The 25,152-nt window shown below is 41.1% G+C and overlaps 2 protein-coding genes across 12 annotated transcripts in view; one reads left to right on the forward strand and one right to left on the reverse strand.

Moving 5' to 3' along the window:
- The window catches only part of kif9 (kinesin family member 9), a 37,436-nt gene extending 35,305 nt beyond the window's left edge, over window positions 1-2,131 (forward strand). For all 3 annotated transcript variants that reach the window (XM_073487895.1, XM_073487896.1, XM_073487897.1), the window contains one exon: window positions 721-2,131. The gene's annotated coding sequence lies outside the window, so the exon portion shown is untranslated. The remainder of the gene's footprint in view (window positions 1-720) is intronic.
- scrib (scribble planar cell polarity protein) overlaps window positions 1-25,152 on the reverse strand; it is a 71,148-nt gene that overhangs the window by 28,205 nt on the left and 17,791 nt on the right. For 8 of the 9 annotated variants that reach the window (XM_073487893.1, XM_073487885.1, XM_073487890.1 and 5 more), the window contains exons 2-19: window positions 15,301-15,418; window positions 12,981-13,059; window positions 12,386-12,475; window positions 11,128-11,184; window positions 10,720-10,783; window positions 9,554-9,628; window positions 9,152-9,296; window positions 8,128-8,246; window positions 7,787-7,986; window positions 7,105-7,271; window positions 6,633-6,760; window positions 6,355-6,480; window positions 6,068-6,253; window positions 5,600-5,968; window positions 3,994-4,056; window positions 1,288-1,377; window positions 1,122-1,199; window positions 710-1,027 (exon numbers count right to left, since the gene is read on the reverse strand). In XM_073487893.1, the coding sequence (XP_073343994.1) occupies window positions 710-1,027; window positions 1,122-1,199; window positions 1,288-1,377; window positions 3,994-4,056; window positions 5,600-5,968; window positions 6,068-6,253; window positions 6,355-6,480; window positions 6,633-6,760; window positions 7,105-7,271; window positions 7,787-7,986; window positions 8,128-8,246; window positions 9,152-9,296; window positions 9,554-9,628; window positions 10,720-10,783; window positions 11,128-11,184; window positions 12,386-12,475; window positions 12,981-13,059; window positions 15,301-15,418 (2,472 nt within the window). The remainder of the gene's footprint in view (window positions 1-709; window positions 1,028-1,121; window positions 1,200-1,287; window positions 1,378-3,993; window positions 4,057-5,599; window positions 5,969-6,067; window positions 6,254-6,354; window positions 6,481-6,632; window positions 6,761-7,104; window positions 7,272-7,786; window positions 7,987-8,127; window positions 8,247-9,151; window positions 9,297-9,553; window positions 9,629-10,719; window positions 10,784-11,127; window positions 11,185-12,385; window positions 12,476-12,980; window positions 13,060-15,300; window positions 15,419-25,152) is intronic. The other variant, XM_073487886.1, reaches the window with a different exon arrangement.

A 25,152-nucleotide genomic window follows, 5' to 3' on the forward strand; every position in this document is an offset into this window, starting at 1 on the left:
ATTTGTAATTATGATGAGAAATCAGAATTTGCAACTATCCATAAGGCTTTTTAATGCATGTAAAACATGTCATGCTAATGTTTGGTGATAATTCTGTTCCGGGCTACAACTAAAAGTTAATTTTCATTATAAATTAATTGGTTGTTTAGTTTCTTAATTAATCATTCAATGTGAGTATGTATGCAGTTTGCTTGTTTTAATAGTCCGTTAAACAAAGATTCTCAGTCAAAAATCATATAAACAAAGAAAAGCATTAAATCCTCAAGTATGACCAGCTGGAACCTGAAAATATTTGGCATTTTTGCTTGAAAATTGACAAATATGTTGACCAATTTTTCAAAACTTGGTCAACAAAATTGTGGCAGCTCAATTTTCTGTGAACTGTGTTGTAATATTATCATATTTTTGGGGTTTTTACAAAATGAGTGACCTCAAGATATTTGCAAACTAACAAATTCAATTCCTGAAGGTTTGTTTACCAAATTCAGACATTTCATTACAATGTTTGTTTTTTTGTGATTTGTCATATTAAGTTATGATAATAAAAAAGATATTGAAAAAAGGTTCCTAATTAATTCTTCAATGTTTACAAAGCATTTAATGGGGAGGAAACCATAAAATATATAAGATTATGGCTCCATGCCTCTCCATACCCCTTACACTCTACACATTAATCAGATTGTGTTATAGGTCTGTTTTTCTCCCTCACCGTGTCTCCAGTGCGGTAGGGCGTGGAGCCTTTGCCCCCTGCGATGCTGAATCCCAGCCCCTTGTCGTTTCGGATCAGGCAGGTGGAGAGCCGCTGTTGAGGCCCGCTGGGAGTCGTCTCCAAGTTGAAGGCGAGGCCGCTGCTCCGTCTCTCTCGCGGGAAATAGTCATCCTCCGGCCTCAGCGGCGTTGTGGTGATGGCGTTCTCTGGCTCCACCATACGCTCCCGCAGCACTGTCATGGAAACTGTGGCGCCAGAGCTACGGAGAGCTTCAACTGCTGTGTGATGTTCTGCCTCATGGAGGTCCACTCCATTGACCTAAAACAAATAAAGAGAGAGAATGACTCAATTTTAATTTAGACATCTTAGTAGAAAGCAGACGAAAGAGTTGCTAAAGTCAAAAATGCTTCACCTCTAGGAGTTTGTCTCCCACTTTCACCCCTGCTCTGGCTGCAGGACCCTCCTCAGAAACTCTGGAGATGAAGATTCCCTGAACATGCAAACAAAAAGAAAAATGAATGTGTCATCTATGACTTCTGATTTGTTAAACCTAAGAAGACTCTAGGGGCACCTCTTACCTCGTCATCTCCTTTGTAAGGTGTAGATCCTTTCCCTCCAGCAATGCTGATACCCAGTCCGCCTGTTTGTCGCTGGATGTTCAGAGTGTGCTGCAAGTTAAGGAGCCAGGAGTCAACACAACTACTAGTGAAGCCCTTCTAAACACCACTCAGCTTAGGACAGCTTGAGAGGGAGGCGTGCCCACAATGTTATTATGTCATAATTTTCTTTATTCATTTTCTTAAACTTCTAATATATAAGTTATGGGTGACCTCCCTCCTTCTGCCAGAAGGTGGCGTCAATTGTATCACTGCAACATCCTGTCATCATGCCAACAGATGGATGGAGAGATACTGCGACTGGTCTGGAGCCTAATGTCAGTTTAAGTGGATGATTTTGTTACTTAAATTTTGTTTTAAAGACATCTGAAAGGGCTGCAGCCAAATCTTTTGTCATCTCGCAGTAACCACTTAATTGACAGTAGACTTCAGACATAAAGTGAGCAAACAAACTGTCTGAAGGCCTCTTTAATTGGACTCACAGAGGCTTAACCCTGACTGAAAATGTGTTTTGTGTATGTACGGGAGGAGGGACTTTAAAAATGTGAAGTAGATCGTAACAGACTGTACTTTCTATGTATTTGCAAGCCATGCAAAAAGGTGGAGGAATGGAGACAAATGAGGGAAAGTGTAAGGAAAAAGGGAATGTCAAGAGTAACAGATAACGAGAGTGAGCTGTGTCCTGGAGGCGGAGATGATTTGCAGTTGTAATGTAGATACGACGGCATTTGTTGCAATAATGACCAAAGCAGACTTAAACTGACAGAGACCGTTTTCATGTGGTAATAAATTACACTTAAATGTTTCTAACGACTTTTTTTCTTCAGGACTAAACGGCATAGGAGAGGATCCTTATACATCACTATGAACAAAAGCATGCATAAACAAATATATTTAAAGATGAAAAAAAAAAACACACCTCTACAAAATATTAACAATACAAATATCAAGAGTCATTTTATACAATTTAAAAACTTAAGTTATGCCAAAGGTTTATAAAATTAACATTAGACTACTGAGAAGTAAACTTCATTCGTCTTCATCAATCTGGAGCTCCTCCTCTGGTTGGCAGTTGAGTTACCTGCTTTGTACCCAAAAAAAGAAGGAAGCTGGTGAAGCAGACTCGTCAGATCACAGTTCTACCAGCCCATTCACTCCAGGGCAACACAGCGTGGACAAGGGATGAAAAGGAGCGAAGCAGCAGAAGCAGAGGAAAGATACAGCAGCAGAGATGTAGTGTGACAGAACCTGATGCAGGACTTATATTTCTTAAGTCAAGGACCTAGCTTTTAGTACTTTCGAAAAAAACATGGCAGGAGGACAAAAAATTAGAGATATGGTTCAGCTTGACAGGTACAACACAACTGTGGGCATCCAGGGGACTAATAATTACTTGGGAGGGCAGGCTCCAATAAAAATTATACTATTGGCAAGGTGCCCAAGAGAGTATTTCTTGTTTTAAGTGCTGCGTCATGTGCGTGCAAACCTGCTATTTTATCTGTTGAAGATGAATCTGGCCTAACATTACATGGCTGTGACAAAAAGTCATGTGTTACTCAGATAACATGTGCAGCATTCCTGTGCATTTCATGCTTGTATCTTGCAGTTTTTATTTATTTTTATATACTTTTCTAAAGTACATTGCTACATGCCATGCATGTTTTACAACTCATCAGTCATATCTGTAAGCAAAAGGTAAACAGTGTATATTGTGTATAGTCTTAGTATTATTATTATTACTTTGACACTTTATCTTGATATTATTCCATTTGTCTCTCGCTTGTTCTGTTTTACATTTTTATCTATAACTCTCTGCCATAAATCAGACTCAAGTCTCACTAGTTGGCATTTAAATGCTATAATGAGGGTTGAGTCATATGTTCACCGTAACTCCGTGTGGATGAGAAACATGGTGGATCACGTTTGAAATGGATAATGTTGTGAGCGCAGTGCGATAAAAGAGGCAGCCTGCTGGTGGTGAGCATGGCAAAGAACATTATGTATGGAAATGTTGTCCTGTGACTGAAAATACCCACACTGATAGACTTCTATGGGATAGATTTCCCAACAATTTAGATTCCCATGATCCCGTGCTATTTCAAAACATCAAACTACGTCTTTTGTTTGCATTTTTTAAATTTTGGGAGCCCGACATTTGTTACATAGTGAGCCCTAACCGACAAGAAAGTTAGCCAGTGTTCAACAGTAAGTGAGCCAGTGCTAACGTGACTGGCTTAGTGTTAATATTTAAGACATAAGTTATTTAGTATCAAATACTACTTGATATTGACCTTGCTAACTGAAGCTGTTTAGATACATGGACACAACTGAGAGAAAAAACTGTAATGTCAACAATGGAAAACTAGTCAAATTTCCCAGGCTACAAACGAACACAGAACATTTAAGGAACCTCACTGCAAGTGTTTAAACCCCAGCTGTCTAGAAAAAAACAATAAATGTAATAAATAAGACTTGATTCCTGCATCCAGTTCTGCCACACTGGCCATCTTATAGATGATCTGTGGTTAGGGGGTCCCTAGTGATTGGCTTGAATTAACCATGAATTTTCTGTGGGTACTTTCTCTACCTCTGAATACAAGTAGGTGAATGAGTGGGTGAGTGAAGGACACAGAGAGACAGACCGGACGGGAAAGAGTATGTACAGACCTCTTCCTCCTCAATTCGAGCAGGTTCAATCAGCAGATTATTGACTTGATCAAATGACACCCCCTGTTAGGACAGGAACCAGCGAGAGGCATGCGGATTAGTCAGGCCAAAATAAAAATATGCTCACACGCACACTAAAGGAACTTTCTCACATTTTCCATAAACCTCAAACACACCAAACACTCTACTGTCTGCTTCCAGGTTTGAAGGACTTCCTGGTCCACTGGGACAGAGCACCTTGAAGCAGAAGCAATCACGCACTCACTCCCCAGCCACCAGAAGCAAATACAGGCAGAGATGGAAAGACAAAACCAAGGAGCTGAGCTACAGTGAAAAACACAAGGTGTAGAGAGAGCGGACAACAGAAGGCAGAAGCTCCCAGACCAGAAAAAGCCCACAGAGAGCAAACTCCTCCAGTAGCAAGCTTTCATTTATTGTGAAAAGATAAACTGTGGGTTGAAGTGCACCTTCAGCTTATAAAAAGATGACTTTAATAAAAAAATCAAAGAATTTAATTTTGCAGGAATAAGCAATCTTTTTCACTACAATAATTTAAACATCCCATAACAGACAACACAAAGGAGACTCGTTGGATCTTACATTCTAGCTCTGCCGGTATATGTTCTGGTTGGTCTGAGGTCAGCCACACACTCATAAACAGACACACACAACACAGATTTGGTGAGACGATGATGTTTGATCACAGTGTTAAAAAGGATTTCTACGATCAGCATAATCAAAATATTTCATTAAGTCTCCCCAAATACTAATGATCAATAAGGAGATTGGTTTTTATAAGCAGCACCAGCGCAGACATCATTCATACTTTAAAGCTCACTCACACACACAATGTTATAAGAGCAAAGTGTGAAAATGTCATTATTCAATTAAATCAGGAGATGGCTGATACATACGGCGAGAATTTTAGTACTAAACTGGGCCAGTGTTGTGCAAAAAAGCCTGCAGATGCCTTATGTGGAAGGAAAAATTATCATTTGACATTAAAGAATTCTTATCTGATGTGTTATTTTTAAAGATCAAGAAGCAATCTCATGTGGTTTAAAATTAGATTTCCATCATTTGTCTCCAATTATGAGACAATGTGTGTACATTTTGGTAGTTAACGTGAGGGACATCATCTTTGAGGCAGAGCAAAGACGAAGCAAAGTTCTGAGGCGAGACCGTTGGTGCATTTGCAGTTAAACTCCTGAGGGAAAACCACTCCCTTTGATTTACAGCTCAAGTGGAGACGTCTTCATTTCCACAATGACCCTGCATGCAATGCCACGTCCTTAAGTGCTCCAAACTGAATGCAACTTGCAAGGTGGTACAGGCACTCTATGCATACATATTAAGTGTTTGCATAGAGGCAGTGAGCAAACACAAAATATATTCGATGCAAATATATTCTTACAACATGAATAGAGGTTTTTAAGCGTAAAATAAGCAACTTTTCTGCATACTGTATGTCCTTACTTATATATTGACTACATTTCTATATATGTGCACAAATGCAGGTGAGAAAAGTAAGATGTTTCTACTTATGTATGAATTCCTTCCCAGCTACCCTCCACATTCCTGCCCTGTGCTGGGATCTCTCCTTTACCTTTACTTGACTGTTGTTGACCTGGAGCCGGCTGTCCACGAGCTCCTCCATTCTGTGATGGTGCTGAGGGGTGCACAGAATGTCGTCTTCCTCCTCGTCCTGCTCATCCTCGGCGGCCTGTGTCGGAGAGTTAAGGCCGTCAGGACTGAAGCCCTGCAGCAACGCAGCCACCGCCTCGGGCTTGGGCAGCTTGGTGATCTTGAAGTGCTTCTTGTAGTGTGGCGTGTCCTTTCTAATCAGACGCTGCTTCTCCATGGGAAAGGCAGGCCTCTCGTCTTCCTCTTCGCTCCTCTCGCCATCTTCACCGTCCTCTTCGTCGTCCTCGTCCCCACCACGGATGATGGGCTCCTCTGCAAAGTGCACAGTGGGCTGGAGAAAAGAGGTTGAGATTTAATGAGAAAGATAACAACTTGAGAATTTTATATGTTTTTCGGTTTTAATATACAGAAGGTTATTTTAAATATTCACCTCAATGTACTCCACCTCCATCTCATCCAGCTCGTCCTCCTCCTGAGGAGAGTGGCCATCTACAAGATCCTCCCTCTGCGAAACCGCAGTCGCGTTGTGTCTGTCCTCGTGCGAGGTGGCTGATAGTGTGCTATTGGACACCTGGGAGTCATGGCTCTGATTGGATAGGTCACTGAGCCGCTTGTCCTGAAACCAAAAGCAAAGTGCACCACTGAATAATGATGCAAAACTAGACAGATTAAGACAACATAATTATATCTCTTGACATGATAATAATATGTATGTACCTGTGCATCAAGGCCCTCTTCTTCTCCATCAGGTCTGGATGTGTAGGCCTCATTCCTCCTCTCCTCGATCACCTTCTTCATCACCTTCAGTTCGCTCGGGTGCGGTGTGGCTCTGCGCTGAAGGCCCTGACACAAAAAACAAGATTAAAAACACGAGTTAGAGTTAGATTTTTCAATCCCACTTAGCTAAAATAATACTGCTAATTAACCTGAGAATTATCTGAGCACAATGACATGAAGAGGACTTAAAGTAACACTGTATTGTTGTGTTTCCTCACTCTGCGCTCTGCAGCAGCCTCATCATCCTCTTCCTCAGCTTTGGTCTCCTCTTGGAACTGAATGACTGACACTCGGTTCAGGTTGCTGTCCGTCCAACTGTCATCCACACTGTTCTGCAACAAGTTCTCTGTGAAAAATAAAGGAGAAGTGCAGAGAAGAGAGAGATGTCAAGCCACAGACTACTTTTATAGGGACAGCTTCAAGTATCTCACAATATGTGTGGTTGTACAAGCTACAACTAGTTAGCTAACAGACTAAAAACGACTTGTAAAAACTAATTGTAAAGCTCAAAATACAGGAGAAATGTCCTACCAGTTACAACAACAAAGATGTCAGACATCTTTGCTACTATAAATCTTTCTCAGCAGTTATATTTTATAAGTAACAGATTTAAACGACAATTTGTTGAATAGACATCTGAAAATATGCTTGCTAAAGACTAACTACACAAACTAATGAAGCAGTACTCACCTAGGCTTGGAGAAGGCTGCTGGGGTAGTAAATAGCAGGTCAACACCTTCTCTCCTGTTCGCTCGTCGTCCTCTGTCTGGAACTTGAGCATCGGCTGTGACTGGTTCTCTGCGAGCCACATGGCCTTCAGATTGAGGTTTGTCAGGGCGAAAGGCAGGTTTTGTAATCTGGACAGAAGAAGGGACGAGGTACAATGAGCCACAATCTCTCCCTTTCAGTTACTTGAAAGAAAATATCATCTAGCTAAACTTCTAAGATCTTAAAAAGTTACATTTGTGACCACAAAATTCTCCATAATTTGATGTATTAAATAAACATTCATGTGTACAAATAAATTAATTAAGAAAATATAAATCTCAGGAATAACTTTCATGATACTGCAGATTCCCTCTATAACTTTATAACCGGAGATGACCAAAGACCATTTTACATGGATTTTCTTGAGGTTTTTCTAACACATCATTTCAGTTACTTGGTACCAGAGTTTTGAAAGCACATCTACATGAGGTTATATTGTTGTCCTGTTCACATTAAGACAGCAAAACTGGAGAAGCATCGTCTCTGTAGGATGTTGGTAATGCTGAAAGTCCATTTTGACAAAGACCTTCTATTTTAAACTTTTAACCTTAGCAAGAAAAGCTGCTGTGTATTCTTCACAGTTCAGGGTGTTAAGTGAGGTTACCTGTTTCCAGCCACATCCAGCACATGCAGCTCAGTGGCATCTGCAAGCTCAGCAGGCAGTTTTCCCAGGCGGTTGTCTCTCAGAGAGAGAACGTTGAGGCTGGCACAGCCGCCCAGCTCTTTGGGCACGCTGCCCAAACGGTTGCGGTCTACATTCAGGTTGGTCAGCTTCTTCAGCTTGCCCAGCGAGCGAGGAAGTGACTTTAATGGAGTGAGACAGAAGCCATTATTAATCAGAGAGAATGATAATGAAGCTTAAGAGCAGACTTAAGTATTAATGGGCATACACAAATCCCAGCTGGGTCAGTGAGAGGCTTCTGTAAGTGGTTTATATGTCCCTACCTGTAAAAGATTCTCTGTCAAGACGAGTTCTGTGAGGTTTTCACACTCTCCTATTGAATCAGTGAGGTGGGTCAGTCTGTTCTGGTCCACCTTTAAGATGGACAGCTGTTTCAGGCAGCCTGGACACAAAACACACACAAAAAAAACATTAAACAAACTGCAGCAACAAGACACTTGTACTAGATGTGACATGTTGGACTCTGGATTAAATAAATTCAATTAAAAACAGAAATATATGCAGCTGTTTTTTTGCCTGTGCTACTCTTAACTGGCATTTTATCTCCAGCAGGGGGCAGTGCTGTTCCTATATAACACAGCACAGCCTCCTACACACAGTGGGCCTGCCCAAGGGTTTAACTAATCTAGTGCTGCCTAATTAGATGGCAAACTTTCCCCAAGCACCAAAAATATACACTTTGTTCACAGAGAGTGCGTGTAAAAAAAAAACAATAAAAAAAAACATGCTAATTAGTACAGGATAACTTGTTGCAGTTCTTTCATGTCACCCACAATATTGGCCTTTTTTTCTGTTTTGATATTTGAGAAACACATGACAATATTCACACGGGTGTGCACATGACACTTTCATGGGAGGAACTGAGGTTATGAAATGTAGTTACGATAGAGAGATGACAACAAATGTTGCTTTATTGTTGTGTCCAGTGCTATTTCTGACAAAATTTTACTGTTTGGCGTGTACATCCTGCTTTTCTAAGGCCACGTTCAGACCGATTCAGGGCTCTAAATCATTTCATGGATTACTTTGTAACATGAATGCCATAGTTCTATTGTTTTCCTTGATATTGTCTTTATAAAATATGAAATAGTTGTTTTCCAGAGTTGTAAAATCCTGTTGGTGAGTATAACCCACTGTTGTGCAGTGTTTGGCGTCTGATAAGTCATTAAACTGCCTGGTTCGTGCTTCACATCTCACTGACACCTTAAACAGCACCTCACCAACTCTGTTTTCTGTCTGAATCCCTGCCAAGACAATGTTCCTCTCTTTCCCTCTCGTGTTTCTCACCAATGCTGTCTGGGATGACCTCCAGCAGGTTCTGTGTGAGCAGCAGGTCAGTGAGAGCCAGGAGGCCGTTTAGCTCTGAGGGAAGCTCCTCCAGACGATTCTCTGACACATCCAGACACACCAGTCTCCGGAGGTTCCCCAGCTCCTACACACACACACACACACACACACACACAAACACACACACAAACACACACACACACACAATAAATACCAATTGCAGTGAGACACAGAGGCAAAATACAACCATTACCTTCATAGAAAAAACAATGGAAACAAATCTGCTAGTGGGAGTTTATTCTGCAAATGTATATGTGTAATCTAGATGTATAAAAATGTAAAAAGACAAACCACAGAGTTCTTGCAACAGGGCAGCTTTAAAAAAAACTAAAGTGTACTTACTGGTGGTAATGAGGACAACTGGTTACGGTCTAGCCATAGCTCCCTCAGGTTGGGGAGAGCACCGAGGGTGTCCGGCTAAGAGAAAGGGTGACATAGAGAGATTGGAGATTATTGGAAAAGGCTGATTGATTATTTTTGTTAATGTTTGAAGTACAAAGCCAGACTGCCTGCCGAGCTGCAGACGGAACTGTAAGTGGAAATCGGCTCAATTTCAAAGATGTCAGAGAGGTTGAAGCCACAGAAAATTAAAGGCATCTAATATTTTAATCACAGTACGTGACAGAACATTGATTTCAGCCTTGGATTCACAACTTTTAGCATGACTTTTGCAGAGTCAAAATGTTCAATAACTTTGAGGTCAATAACTTCAAGAAACAGGATCTTTAAATACAGTTTTATTCTTTTTAGAAACGGGAGGATATATGATTTTATCGCAGATCACGATGAAAACACTAAACAAATAGCATGAATAAATTGACTGTGGTTAATCACAATGACTAAAAGCTTGGCTTGCCCTTGTATCACCCACAAAAAAAGTCAAATTGGTTGTGTGGAAATACTGTGGATTCCAAACAAAAGGAGGTGCCCACAAATTACGGGGGACATATACAGTGGGACCATATGATTTATGATTACCCTAATTAAGATTGTTTGTTTTTCACCTGAAAGAATGCTCATTAAAAAAACGTTTTCCTTAACTAAAAAAATGGTATACCTATCTATGCCTAACTCTTATACATTTTTGTTGAATTTCCAAAATCCATTCAATAAACATGTATAACTGAGCTACGTCTCCAAGAATCATCATAAATTGAAATATAAGCGCTAAAATGACATTAAGGACAATGTCAGTTAAGCTCACGATAGGCATGCGACAGTCAACCATTTGCTCAGCCTCCAACCTTGTCAGGACATGAATCATTGTTTACCCTGTCCTACTGAGATAGGTGGGTGTATCCGGGCTTACAGAAGCTCTGACTGTGAGGTATAGTGCATGCAGGGCCTCAGGTTTGACAGACCGGCTCTGATGTGTGTGGTGAGGTAAACATGTGGTTTGGATCATAATTATTGTGGTTGCAATGTGAGAAGGATGTTTGTGATGCATGTCACTCAGATATTTTAAAGGCACAACTGAGGGTGTTTGAGCGCTCGAGTTGTTGACTTACCAAAACTTCCAGTTCATTGCTGCCCAGGTCCAGCTGTTCCAGTTTCACCAGGAAAGAAAGCGACCTGAATAGGATCACAAAATAGCACATGCAGTAAGTCACACAAATATGCGGCCTTAAAGAACAAAGAGCAGACATACCACTCATTCACGTGTACTGACATATGTGAAGAATTTGCAGACGTACACATAGCTTGTTTTTGTCATGTTCTTCCCATGCTGCAATAAATCTCTTTTCTAGATAACTGCATTTGTAGGTGAGAGAGTTTCTAACTACTATGAGTACAAACATGACAACTGGGATGTAGCATTGTCAACAGGTGCTTATTGTTCTTGATGGAGATGATGGGGAATTAGATAAGAACCTGAGCCCTGCTGCGTATGTGTTCTGGAGGGAGACAACACTTACGTGGGCAGAGACTTCAGCAGGTTCTCCCTGAGCTCCAACGTCACCAGGTTGGCTAGGCTATAAAAGGAGGAGTGGCAGTGAAAAGGAGGAGGAGGTGAGTAAAAGAGAACGAGGGGATAGGAGTTGGCATGTGCCAAAGAGAGAGGACGGGGGAGTGAGAGAGGCGAGAGGAGAGGCAGGTTGGTTAGTCAGATGGCAGGTCTGTTCGTCTGGGCTGCCTGGCATGGTGAGGGGCTCTTCCATCTGTCTGAGCACAGCAGTGGCTCACAGCCCAGAGACCGGCTGCCTCAGAGCCCACTGGGCAACAGAATTACACTTCTTGAAAACCTGCTCGGTCTCTTAATGTATCAAGGATCTTACTGAATCGAAGGCCTCCGGTCTGGTGACACCAGTGTAATGACTTGATTAGAGAGCTTTAACAATTTTGACAAAAGTTATAATCTTGCCAATTTCTCAAGTAAAGTACTCACAATTGAGACTCCAATTTACAATTTCTTTAGGTAATTAATGAACCGCTTAGTCTATAAATCATCAGAAAATAGTGTTGGAGGCCTTTTGCAGTTTTCCAGACCCCACATTACATTTTCAGATTGTATGTTTTGTCCAACCAACAGTTAAATATTTAATTTACAATGATATAAATCACAAATATTGACATTTTGAAAGCTGCAACTAGAGAATGTCTAGTATATTTTCTAGACAATTAGTTGAAAACATTTCTGATAAATTTTCAGTTTATCAACAGATCAATAAATCATTTCAGCCCTTTTAATGGTTTTAAAGATTAATAATTCAAAATTATTTTGAAGCAGGAATGCAAATTTAATACAATTATTCTTTAATGGTTCCCCATTAGCTTCCACAAAGTGGTTGCTAGTCTTCCTGGGTTCCGTAACAAAATAAAAACGAGAAATTCAAATTAAAATAGACTTAAAATTGCTGTGCAAACCAAGCATTAAGATTAGAGAACAAATTAATAAACTCTGAAAAAAAATCAACAGTCAACAACACGGCTCCAAAAAATAAATAAAAAACAAAGTAAATCTATCTTTGATCTGTTTCATGTGAACTGATGATTATGTTTGACAATTTTGGGGTTAAAAAATTCTGTGCCATAATTCAAATCTGACATTTGTAATCACCTATGAAGACACGACAACCATTTATTTCAATATCCAAGACAAAAAAAACACATTTCATTCCATCGTATTATCTACTACAGTATGAGCCATTGTGCACATTGTGTACGTGTACATACTTCCCAATGTCGTTGGGCAACGTCTGCAATGACACGTCGTTGAGTGCCAAGTGAGCCAGCGCTCGGAGTTGAGTGAAGCCATCTGGCAATCTGAAGCAGAAAGGCAGGAGGGAAAATAGTGGAGAGAGATTCTTGTTGTACAACACATGAGATCACTCATACACACAATACTACCGTCCCTTCAAATGTTCCCATCTGTTAAAGTATTCAGCATCAAAGCTCTTGCCTGCATTGCTTTTCTATAGGAGGAAGTTTAAAGGTGAAGTTCCAATTTAGACATCACTGACTGGGGGGCTGTGACTTTATGTAGGGATGTCACAGAGATTAACAAGTACCCAGATTATGTTAATTTGACACTAATATTTCATACAGAGCCTTGTTTGATCAGAAAGCGCATTGTCACACAAAGCATCATCGCCTCTAGGCGTGTGTTCACATACTGTGCTGTTTATTCAGCATGAAGCGCAGACTGTACATTACATTGACTGTACAAAGTAATTAGAGCACACAAATGGGACTTCTCATACGGCTTCTCCCCTCTTTGTTGCATATGAGCAAACATCAGATTTTCTCACTGTAATGATTAATAGATTACCTGGACAGGGGGTTTCCACTGAAGTCTGCGATCTCCAAAGCCCTGCAGAACTTAATGCTCTCAGGGATCTCAGGAATGTCTGCAGGAGAAAAGAGGAGGTGGGGGGGGAGACTGGAGTCAGCAACATGGACACACAGAGGTAGAACTGGGGGGGTCATAATCTATGGAGCGAATCATTTTAAGTTGCTTGTAATCACAACCAGATGGCCAGGAGCAGGGAAGTGAGAGAAAGCGAAAAATGAGACAGAAAGAGATGGAGGCTGAACCAGAGAGTGCTATTACATCGCTCACAAAATGTAGAGAGCAATCACACATTTATAGTTGTGTGCATCAGAACGAAGCTATCTCTTTATATGAAAGAATCTCAACAGGAAGTTGTTCTAATGTATTGTAAAATGGATAAACTAAGGGAGGGTCAAATGTGGAGAACAGCTGGCAGAACATTTCCATATATCTAGGAGCTGCCCAGCCCTTCGGTCAAACTGGCAGGAGGTCATACGAGTGATACAGAACATTTCTGGGTAACAGAATCGACCGCTACTTTTCCACGATCATGTTGGGTAGCATTGCAGCTCATTTATTGGTACAAGACAAATATCTACTAAAGATATTATTAGCTGCCAGTATGAAAGCTGTAACAAGAGAATGGTTACAGACCGAACCTCCAACAAAGAGTGACTGGATAGATATTGCGACCACTGTTCAAGGGATGGAGAGAATACCTTTTTTGCTAAATCGACAGGTTGATGAATTCTGGAAATACTGGGAAAAAGCTGCACAAATGCATAGGTGACCAATCCTTTGTTAGATCTACTGTGTTTCTTTGATTCCTTGAAAAAATTAAGTAATAAAAAATTGAGGGAGGGTCAAGTAAAAGAAAAAGGAAGGACACTATTTGTATATATTCCTTAAATAGCCCTTACAGGCCACTTAAATTTACAGCTGGATGAATTAAAGAAGCCTTAACATCTAATTACAGAGCTGTTTATCCATTTTGCCTCTGCTCTATTCATAGTCCCACTGCATTTAATCATGTGTGTGACAACAACTACATAGACAATATTAGAGCTGTCACGATATCAGATGTTTACTATACCATTATTGAGGCCAAGAAATTCACAATGACATTTTTTTTGCGATATCTCTATCAATTAAATTACCCTTACAATACGAGTGTAGGGAGGTGGGGAGAAAGTCGAACTACAAGTGTAAGAAAGTGTACAAAAAGAACAATTACACTCAAATAATAGTGAAAAGATTAACTCATAAACAAAAGATGCACAAGGGCAAACATCTTCTCTGGATTATTTACATGATATTATCATGTGTGTTATTAACACAATGTCAACAGTAGATTTTTTTTAATATCTACTTATTGTGAATATTGTGAAGACAATAAGACATTTCTTCACTCTCTCATTACGAGGCTGATAGATGACTGCACCGTACCCACATCCTAGCTTTTACAATGACAAATAGCTTAAAATGATAAAGACAAATTCAGCTTAACATTTGCCGGCCGAGTCCGGTGCACATATAGAAAAGCACAAGAAGAAATGTGACCCGCTGGCCTGACCAGGTAAAGAACTTCTACCGCTGGTTCCTGCAGGTGCAGGTTAAGAAATCCCTACTGAGCCGAGCAGCCTGTGATGCTTATCTGGCTCAGCGTTGTCCTGCAGCAGGAGCACAGGCAGACAGATGGGAAAGGCCCTTACAGGCCACTGCACATTGCTCCAACAGCACCTGATGCAGTGTGTAGCAGAGCAGCAGATGTCTCCTATCTGCCATATAGGCCCATCCTGCCTCAGTGTATCAGTGGATGTGTGTGTGCAGCATGCAAGGACACAGAGAGGGCACGATATGTGAGTGTGTTATAGCTGATGAGTTGCAGAAATTGAATAGCAGCTCCAAATGAAATGACATGTATGAAGCATTACCTTTAGCTGCATTGTGGTGCTGAATTTCTTTCTTTGCTTGTCTTATAGGAATATTTCAAGGGCATGGTGATTCATGTATGAATGTCTGCTGTGCTGCTGGGCGTAGACTGAATAATCTGCCAACGAGGGCTAGCAAATATTTATTTAATGACTGCGGCGAGCGTGTTGATTCTCCAACTGATTTGGCTATGTGCCTGCTGCTAAACACCACATGGCAGATATCATCTTTACAGACACAACCCCTCTTGTTCTAAAATAACCTTCCACTCTTGTCTAGACCCACCTCCAAAAATACAAAACAACAAGTCATTAAAGCAACTGTGTGTTAATGGCTGGCCTAAAAGCAGAGATTGTAGAGCAACTATGTTTATGTTTTCAGGTACCGTTTCTGGAGATGTCCAGTTCCACCAGCTGCATGAAGTTAGCCACCTCAGGAGGGAGTCTCTGGATCTCATTGTCACTCAAGCCGAGCTTCCGGAGGTTCAGTAGTCTGAAGAAAGGCTGTGGAGACAAACGATATTATGTTAAATACACACTACTACACCCAGCATTAGTATAAAGTCTATAAACCAAATACAGAAGTGGTAGGATAGCTGAGAACATTTCACCAACTACAAAGAGCATTAGAAGTCTGCAACAGATGAACAGTTTGACTTTGTACTGTTAATTTACTTTCGCATTATCTTTTTAAACAATGTATATCTTATTAAGATGTTCCATTAACTATTTACAGACTAAGGGGGGATCTATAGTAACAAAGATGCACATTAACATGTTGGGAGACAATCCAGTAAGTTATATCAGCTTTAAAACGAAAACAGGGCAGGAGAGCAAGCAACCTTCTCCTTAGACAGCAGATTTATACAATAAAAACACACACACAAACAAACAAACAACCACAAAGAATCTCTCAATTTGTTAACTTTGACAATGACTATTTTTATTATCAACATAATAAAGCAGATTCCTTTAAATGAACGTCTGGTCGACAAAATGTCAGAAAAGTATCAAAATTTCCCAAAGCGTATTCAGCAGACATATTAATTTTTTTGTTTGAGATGAACAGTTAACCAACACTTAATCAATACGGTTAAACATTAGCAAAAAAAAATTGCATCTATTATCAGAGCCATATGAAAGCCATATAAAGCAAACACTGCTGCTGAAATGTGTGGAATGTCACGCTGCGCATTATGAATGTTTTTCATTGCCTGCATTTGCCTCAGGGGAATGCAACTGCATAACAAACACGGTAAATAACAAGAGCCATAAGTTTGACTGACTAGTATTCGCTTGTTGGCTAGAACTTGAAGATGTTTCATATTTTTGCCCGGGAAATTAATTAAAATCTCAATTATTAAAACTATTTCCGTCAATCAATTTATCAATTAAATCAGCTCAACATTTCAGCATTAATGTCAATTGTTTGACCAAAAGTCCATCAGTTAGATTAGTGTTTTGAATACTGCAGACATTCCTCTCTCTGTCTTAACCACAACTCTAAAGTGAACACACAAAACATCCCATATATTCAGAAGAGGGCCATCTTAGGAGCTGGTTTCAAAAACATCCCAATATTCCCGAAAGCTCCTCCTCACCATGACAACGCCAACCAAACAAAGTGGCTTTCGATAGCCGGGCAGAGGAGAGTGCTGCGGCTGTGGCCATGCCAAGTGCTTTCACAAGAGCCTGGTTGTTGGATGGGGCAGCGTTCAGAAACATTCCTCCGCCAGCCGTGCTGTGTGTGTCTGTGTGTCATCTGCTGTTTAGACGGACAGACAAGACAGGCTGGCGGGGAACAGCGAGGGTAACAGGCCAAAACTATGCAGTTATTAACCCCTCAATCAGGCCCTGGTTCTGCATCCCACAGTGGGCCCACTGTCCCCCCTTTCAAGAGCCTGTCGACTTCTCAGGCTCTCTCAGGGAGGAGGATTCTTGCAAAACTTGCAGACTTAGGCTTTCTGGGGTAGGAATTTGTATCAACTCATTATTCAGGGATGTATTCTGGACATAGGGTGCACAGACGTCTGCAAGCTTGGAGCCTGAACCTTAATTCAAATTAAGCCTCAGGCTGTCCACAAGGCCCACAGCTGAAAACAAGCATTGTGTGTCAATTACCACAGATTAATATAAGAAAATTAAATAGATTTGGACAATTTCCAAGCGCCTGCTTAGTCGCTGGGACTCAGGTTTTAAAAATGCAGCGTTGTTACACTCCAGTTGCATAAACTTGCTGTAAATCAGAACACAAAACCTTCTTTGATGTGTGTATTGTCAGGTTTCTGCTTGTCACACACACTCAATACAACATGCTGGGAGACAGCTCTACAATTACGCTGCCAAAGAGAAGAATGCTGCAGTTCAGCTCCACTCTGTTCCTTGATGACAGACATTTCCTGCTCTTAACTAGTTATGTGTATTGTGTTTGGATGGGGAGTGGGGCGGCTACAGCAACAAAGATTTTTCCCAGAATCTGTTGCTGGCAGCGCACGACGGAGCTTGTCAGTACTATTCCAATTTCCTAGCATCTGACTGGTAGCGTCCACACCTGATGGAGAGTGAGGAAAGGACAGAGCCAGAGGGAGACAAAGAGGGTGTTGGCTCTCTGAGTAGCAGGTGACAGGTATCAGATGACAGGAACAGGAAACAGGAGATGTGAGCGACCATGTGACCGGGGCCAAGCCCAGATGGGGACCGGCCACCAGTAGGGGAGGCAACCTGTCTGGCAGAACAGGTGACACTCGGAGATGAAAGCCTCTCACGGAAAGGGTTTGCTGAAAAACATACCTGAAAACTTGCACTGCGAACACTTAACTAACTCACAACAAATGCTGATGAGTTGCAAGTCTTTGCAACCATATTACTGCTAATGGACAATCACTAATTCTTCCATCCAGGCCAAACCAATCACCTAATAAAAGCTTTCACATCAGCTCATTCTTCTCCTCTCTTGATATCGTCCAGAGCTCAATCAGTGATGACGGGAAAGCAGTAGACAGTAATGCAATCATGCCTGTGAACAAGCAGTTATGAACACGCACAAAGATGGCCATTCACTCCTGAGTGGCCGCTCACAGACAGGCTCGCCGTGTTTTTCTAGGAGACAAATGTGTTACTGTACACCCAGTTCTCAAACCAGCTTTACTCCAGTACTAAATACGAACATCAAGATCTAATTTGCAGCATGCTCATCTTTTTAATTTTCCGAGAAAATGCCAAATAACTTTGTTATCATCCGATCAAAAACTGACATCAAATTAAAGTACAATGAATGAAATCTGTTCTTTGGTGCATCCAATTACTTCTAGAGTAGTCAATAACTGCTTATTCTATCAATGAAAACTGGACCTGATGTCCCTGCTGCTTCCCACCGACTGGTGTACATTCAAATTAAACAATAGAGAACCAACAGTGTTATACGGGTCAATGGGTCGTTTGGAATAACAAGCGGGAGCAGTGGGATTTAGTGTACTGCCACCGTCTCTATTAATGAGCCACAACAGTCTGCTCAGTCACTCAGGCAGCTTTTACAGGCCTATGTGTGTGTGTAACCATTTAAAGACTCAGGCAGCACGTTACTCAGAACCAGTATGCTACTTTTTCCTTTATAACTTGCAACTGGTATGTTTTAGTGGGAGCCCTGTGAGAGTTGTTTGCTCAAGGAAGGGAGTGAAGCTGTGAACAGGAGGATTTAGTGCAGTGAACAGAAGGGAGTGATGGTGGAGGCGGGTAAATGATAGCCTTGTCAGCAGAGGGCAGTGTGGGGTCTTAAGAGCACAAACACAGTATATCAGTCAGCACAGTTCATTGACAAACTACAACCAGATTAGCACTAGTAGTAGTAGTTTTTGCTCATGCCTAATGAAGATGGATAATGAGTTCTATTAATTGTCATTTATGTATACAGCTTGCGCTGTTGATTATTTGTTCGAAATAAAATCCTTCAGCAACCATTTCTTTAACTGATCAATTGTTTTAGTATTTTTTAAGCAAAAATGTCAAACATTTGCTGGTTCGATACAGACAACCGATGATCACCTGCTGCTATGGCAAATTGCATTCATGTTGTCTGAGCATTTTAATTTTTTTTTTTACATTTTATAGAGTAAACAATTAACAGATAATACATGAAAATAATGAGATTAATCAATAATGAAAATAATAATAAACCAAAATCAACACAAACCATCTAATGACTGTCCAATGTAGTAGGAAGTCTTTGTTTAACCAGTTCGCAGCAGTAGTGTTTACAATTAGTTTCAAGCCCGTGGTCATGTACCTTATTAAACTGCTTTAAAAGTATTAAGTAAATTACATTAATGGTGGTTCAGACAGCTGTGAGAACTGACACAGCTGCACAGATTCTGTTGGACTCTGATAAGGTTTCACAGCCGGGAGGATTGGGTCTGTGTCACATCCACAATGTGACCAACTTAAGCTAGTGTGAAATGGGCTCTGCGGTGTGGGTACTTATTACATGAGATATCCCCCATTATTATACAGTGAATGAAGCCTCGTCACCCATGAGCAGCCTGCGACAGAGAGCCGAGCAGGTTGTGTGTGTGCGGGGCATCGCGAAACGCTGTCTTATCTCCATCGTCTTGCTTAGCTTACATTCCACTCAGAGTATGTTAATGTGCCTCAGGATGTGTGTTTGTACGTGTGTGTCTGTGTGTGTGTGTGTGCATGTATGCTGACGTCCTTAAGTCACAGGAGAGGAGATCCTGTGCTGTAGGTCTTAAAGTCAGCACACACCACTGCTGACAGAGTTTTAGTTTTACTTTGCTTCAGGTTGCCAAGAAGTCTTAAAGTAGTACGCCTCAGCATGCGTGTGTGTCAGGGGGATTGAGCAGTATGTTAACACGCATATTTGTGTGTTCATGTGTATTAGCAGCGGTGGGTGTTTGTTTAAAAGTGTTTACGAGTGTGTTTATGTGCGCCTGAAGAGACTGTAAATTCACAGGGTGGAATGTTAATGTTTGCGGACCTCACATCACTCCACAGAAACTAATTAAAATGTGACTGCAGATAACCAAGAGGCCAAGTGTGTGTGTGACACATGTGAGTAAACTGTATGTGCTGTGTATGAGTAACGTTCCACTGTAGGTTCAGTGAGTCGAAAGCCTGATGTTCACAGAGGCTGCACTGTTCCAGTCAAGTGACTCCATTTAGCTTACAGTTTCCCTCCAATCATGCCATCAGACTGAAGACGGAGCAGACTCCTCCTGCCCTGAAAACACACACTCACACTCACACACATACACACACTAAATTCAACCTTCCTCTTATAGAGCACATTTAGTGTGCAGGAGACCGTAGAAAAACCCCAGACACTCCATGTGTGCTCTAAATCATTAACCTAAGGTTGGATTCATTGTTTTAAACTGCTAGTATGATTTCTGCAGAGACAAAAACAAAAACAAGAACCAACTTCATCAAGTCTCAGCTCGCCTAGGGCATTTAATCAATGGACTCCCACATCTCCATGTTTGCAAGAAAGAGGAAGTTGAACTACCATCACTAAACCTCTCATCTATTCTTCCTGTAACCCTCGTTTTTCTGTTTTACTCTCACACACTTCCTCTCCTCTAAGTGGAATTCCTATTCACACATTCCAGAGCCTCTTAATCTGGTGCCAAATCTGCCCAGTCGGCCTAGTCTGCATGTCCCCACTCTTCCCAATATCAATGCACACAAACTACACACAGTGCGTGCACACTACTGGGGTGAGGGGCTCAAAGAGAGGGGAGGGGAGAGAGCACATGCTTTTGTACTGGCCTGGACTCTTTCAGTGTCCGGGGGAAATAAAAAAGGATTTGGTTGACTGAGTAACTTGGTCGGTCACTCGAATGGCGAGCCTCATTACTGCACACTCGTTTCTATAGATAGCTGCAGTCATTGTTGTGATATAAACTCAGTACATGAGTGAGCACAGACACAAGACTCAGTCTTCCTGCTCTTACTAGACTTATTATCTTGAGCAAGGAGTTATGGGAAGCTTAAGGCACCAGCAAGACTACATGTTCAGACATTTCAAGGCCAATGCAAATGGAGCAACAAGGTCTGATGTTGGCCAAAGCATCTCTTCCCCCTGCAGAGCACTGTTTAAAAGTTACCAAAACTTCTTCACATGAATGACACCCTAACTGGTCCTCTTCCCCTCCTCCTTCCCTCTGCCCTCTCTCTCGGCAGCTCCACCTCTCTGGGTTCCCTCCATTTTCCTTGGCAGAAGGACAAAGGCCAAGCAGCCAGTCCCACACAAGGCTGTCAGTCACAGGCCAGCCCTCGCTGCCCCCCTTCCTGCAGCCAGGCCGGGGGATTCCTCCATTGTCCGAGAGGGCACCGCGGAGAAGAGAGAGAGAGGGCTGGAAATGGAAGGATGAAGACTTGAAAGAGGAATGTGGCAAAGGATAACAAAAGGCAGTAATGACTAAGAAGGATAGAGAAGATGAGTGCTGAGAAGAAAAGGAAGATTGTGTGCGAAGTAGAGAGGAGAGAGCTGAGAGAAAGGGAGTGATGGTGGATTATTAATGAAGAAATGAGGGTACACAATGGATTCCCACAGTGCTCTGGACACTCGGCACCAGTAATGGGGACAGAGACTTCAACCACTACCCAACAAATTACCTCAACAATCTAAAGACTCACTGACCTTCTCTCTTACAGAGGAATAATGTAATTTATTAATCAAAACATGCAACAATTCAACAGACTGTCATTAATGTGGTTTAGTCTGGTCCACTGTGGCTTATATGCAGCATAGTACAATCCTCCCACTGGCTTCATCAGACTGACAATACAACCATCCACCCACACACACACACAACTATAAAGCTACATCCCACTTCCTCTGCCCTCACCCACCGTCTCCCACACACTCTCCAATCTGTTGGAGGTATGTTTGTGAGAAAAAGGCAACCAACCAAATGTTCTGTCATGTGTATGCATGTCTCTGTATGACCATTTAACTATGTTTTATACCATACTGTGCATATATATTCGTGTTTCACGTAAGTGGCACTATCAGCTGTGATTATCCTTATCCAGCTCCGGTCCCTCAACAGGCCACACACAGAGAAGGGCGTGGTGAAGCCGGTATGACTGACAGCCAAGCTAACTCCCATCTACTTACACCTGTCCTGTTGACTTTGATCTGTGCAGAGAGAAAACACAGCCGAAAGTCAGGCCAGGCGACATCTGAGTCTGCAACTACACATTTGAAGTTTTTAAGCTGCAGGAGCTAAACCCAGCTCTAAGGAAGAGACATTGGAGGGAGATAAAACAAGTATCTAACCATAAAAAACATCACAGTTTGGTAACAAAGGGTAGAAGCTGTGCAGTCTTTTGGCTGCAAACTTAGCTGACATACAGCTTTAGCAGCTGCCTCTATTAGGACAATAAAACAAAGGCTCAAACAGCCTACAGTACAAGACTAATGAACCAGAGGCTGCCCTCTCTTCTCAGGCCATCTTGCTAGCTGAGTTACACCTGCACACTCACAAAATACAACCGCACTTGCACATCTGAAGGTGGCTGCATACTGCCTTTCAAGAAGTAGGAGAAAATTGTATTATAATAATTGTAACAAATGTGTTACATTACTTGTTACAACAAAAAAAGTAATCTGAGTACTTTGTAACACGTTACCCCCCCAACACTGATGAGGGACACAATATAATGACCATGTCAGGAGGTTTAGAGTTTGTGGATGGTTACACAAAAAGCCTTTATAACACGCCAGCCATATTTTTCCGTAGGACATCTGTGCAAGCTACATTTTGACATGTCAAACTAGTTCATAATCTCTGTATGCATACTCCATCTTGTGTTTTCAGCATATGACCCCATTTAAATTGTTTAAACAAAGCAGATCAAGTAAGGCCACACTTGTATTCCTAAGGGCAATTACAAATATGCTGGCATAAATAGTAGCTTGTAGCATGTTTTCTTTAATGAGCATGAGTCAGGACACAGTCAATGAGGACTGGATGGAAGGTCCTAGCTGAAGGGCTTTGGGCCCCGGGTCTGCACATGTACACAGTTTATGTATGTGTGTTTATGATTGTGTCTATGAGAGGGCTCTTGTATATGCTGGCGGCTTTACAGCATCCTCTTTTGGATAAACATGGTGAAGATTTTTGTTGAGGAAAACAAGAACTGCAATGCAAAAGAGGGAACCCTCAATTTAGGGACTGAAATAATGACAATGTAGCCCATTATGAAGACTTGAAACTACATGGTGAAAATACAGAACAGACAGTGTTTCCACCAACTATCAACATGGTTAATAAACAACCACAGTGACAACATGGGCTTTCCCCCCTTTGCCTCCTGTGAATGCTGTTGATTTGACACAATGCTATTATGTTTCAGCGGACACTGAATGAAGCCAAATGTGCCACATGGAATGTCGAGCTTATAGATTCCTTTCTGACAGCTGTAAATACGATGTAAAGTAAATAGAAAGCCTATATCACACTTGTGTCTGTTGATGTAGACCTCAGAGGGCTGAAGGAGGAAGATTGAGAGGGAACAGGTGGACATGGCATTGTACGGCTAAGAGGCTCCTCGACTCACAAATATACATGAAGAGAACCTCTGTGAGACATGAACATGGGATAGGGCTGCAACGAACTAGGGATGTTAATTATTGATCGATTCATTGCCATTAAGAATTTTATCACTTAAAATGTTTCACTATCAAGAGAAAAGTATCTTTTTACAAATTACAAATGCTCGCTTCTCAAATTTATCAAAATAAAATACAAATTACTAGTATGAAGCATTTGATTAAAATACAAGTAATTTGTAACTTGAAAAATACAAAAAGGCATTACAAACAAACTGAAAGCATTATATTTTAGCCATTTAGTAGCCTCATTTCTGTTTTGTTTTTGTTGGGCCAGTTTTTGAACAGCAACAGACGGGACTTCCGCATGAAAAATATGTCATTATTCTGTGTAATTTAGTTTATCATTAAAGTAACTTGGTGTTTATTTTATCTCTTCCTTTAACTCCCAATGTAGCCTGCTGTGATTTTGCACCGAGCATAGATAATGTCAGAGGTCTAAACCGTTTTCTAATGGATAAAAGTCCAACATATTTCATACATTAACGATTAACTGAGTTGATTAAGGCAGCTGACAATTGCTTACAATTTGCATCCCTACTGAAACAACTATTTATATTGTCAATTAATCTGTTGATTTTTATCTCGATTAATCAATTAGTTGTGTCATCAATAAATGTAAAATAAATGTCCCAAATGTTTTGTTGTCCGCAAAGTAGAGATATTCAGTTTACTGTCAGAAGGATTAAGAAACCAGAAAATATTTAATTTAAGAAGCTGGATTCAAAGAATATTTACTTTTTTCCTTAAAAACTACTCAAACAGATTCAACGATTGTCAAAATAGTATTTTAAAAGTTGACAACTCATCAATTAATCATTGCAGTGCTATCGGATTTTGAAAAATCTGTACCTCCTGAAATTTAAGTAAAGAGAATGTGCAAAATGGAGGCAGTTCTCCATCAGTGCAAATGCAATCAACTACATTTACTTCACAAAGACTGAATGTGATATACTGTAGCACGTGGCACTCTTGGTAAACAAAGAATGGTGATTGCTTGGTTCAGTAAAGAGATTTCCAGTCAGCATTTTAAAAATAGACATGTAATCGCCTCCACTGTCGCACTATTGGTGGGCTAATCACCGCTTTGGTTACTAAAACCATCGCAGTGGTGGAAAAGCTTGTACCACCAGTCCTGGGACATGTGCAACAACTTGGGGAACACAAACACACAGGTGGAGAGAGAAAGGGTGTTAGCACCGAGTCCCTGTGCAGATTTGCAATCCAAACCAAATTCAAAGCAGCAGCCTGGCTGAAAGCACTGAACTTGACCTTTTCAGAGCTCTTACACCTGCCTGCAGTTTGCTTCAGTTTCAGGTTTCATAAGGCCCATCTTCCTCCTGACTAAAACAATCACAACACTTAGCAAAGAAAATCAATAGACTGTTATTGACAACACTATTTTACATTAGAGAAAGCAGGAAACAATACATCATGTAGTGATGAACCAAGGATAAAAGGCCTCTGTCCAAAGAGGGTGCAGAATAATAAACACCATCACTGCCTGGAAATGTAAATAATGACTGGTCTTACAGGTGTCTGAAACGCCATGACCACACAGTGAGCATAAAGGGCCGGACCTCAGGTTTTGTTTTTGCTGAAATAT

Source organism: Pagrus major, chromosome 19 (assembly GCF_040436345.1).
Source record: "Pagrus major chromosome 19, Pma_NU_1.0".
NCBI lineage: Eukaryota > Metazoa > Chordata > Actinopteri > Spariformes > Sparidae > Pagrus > Pagrus major.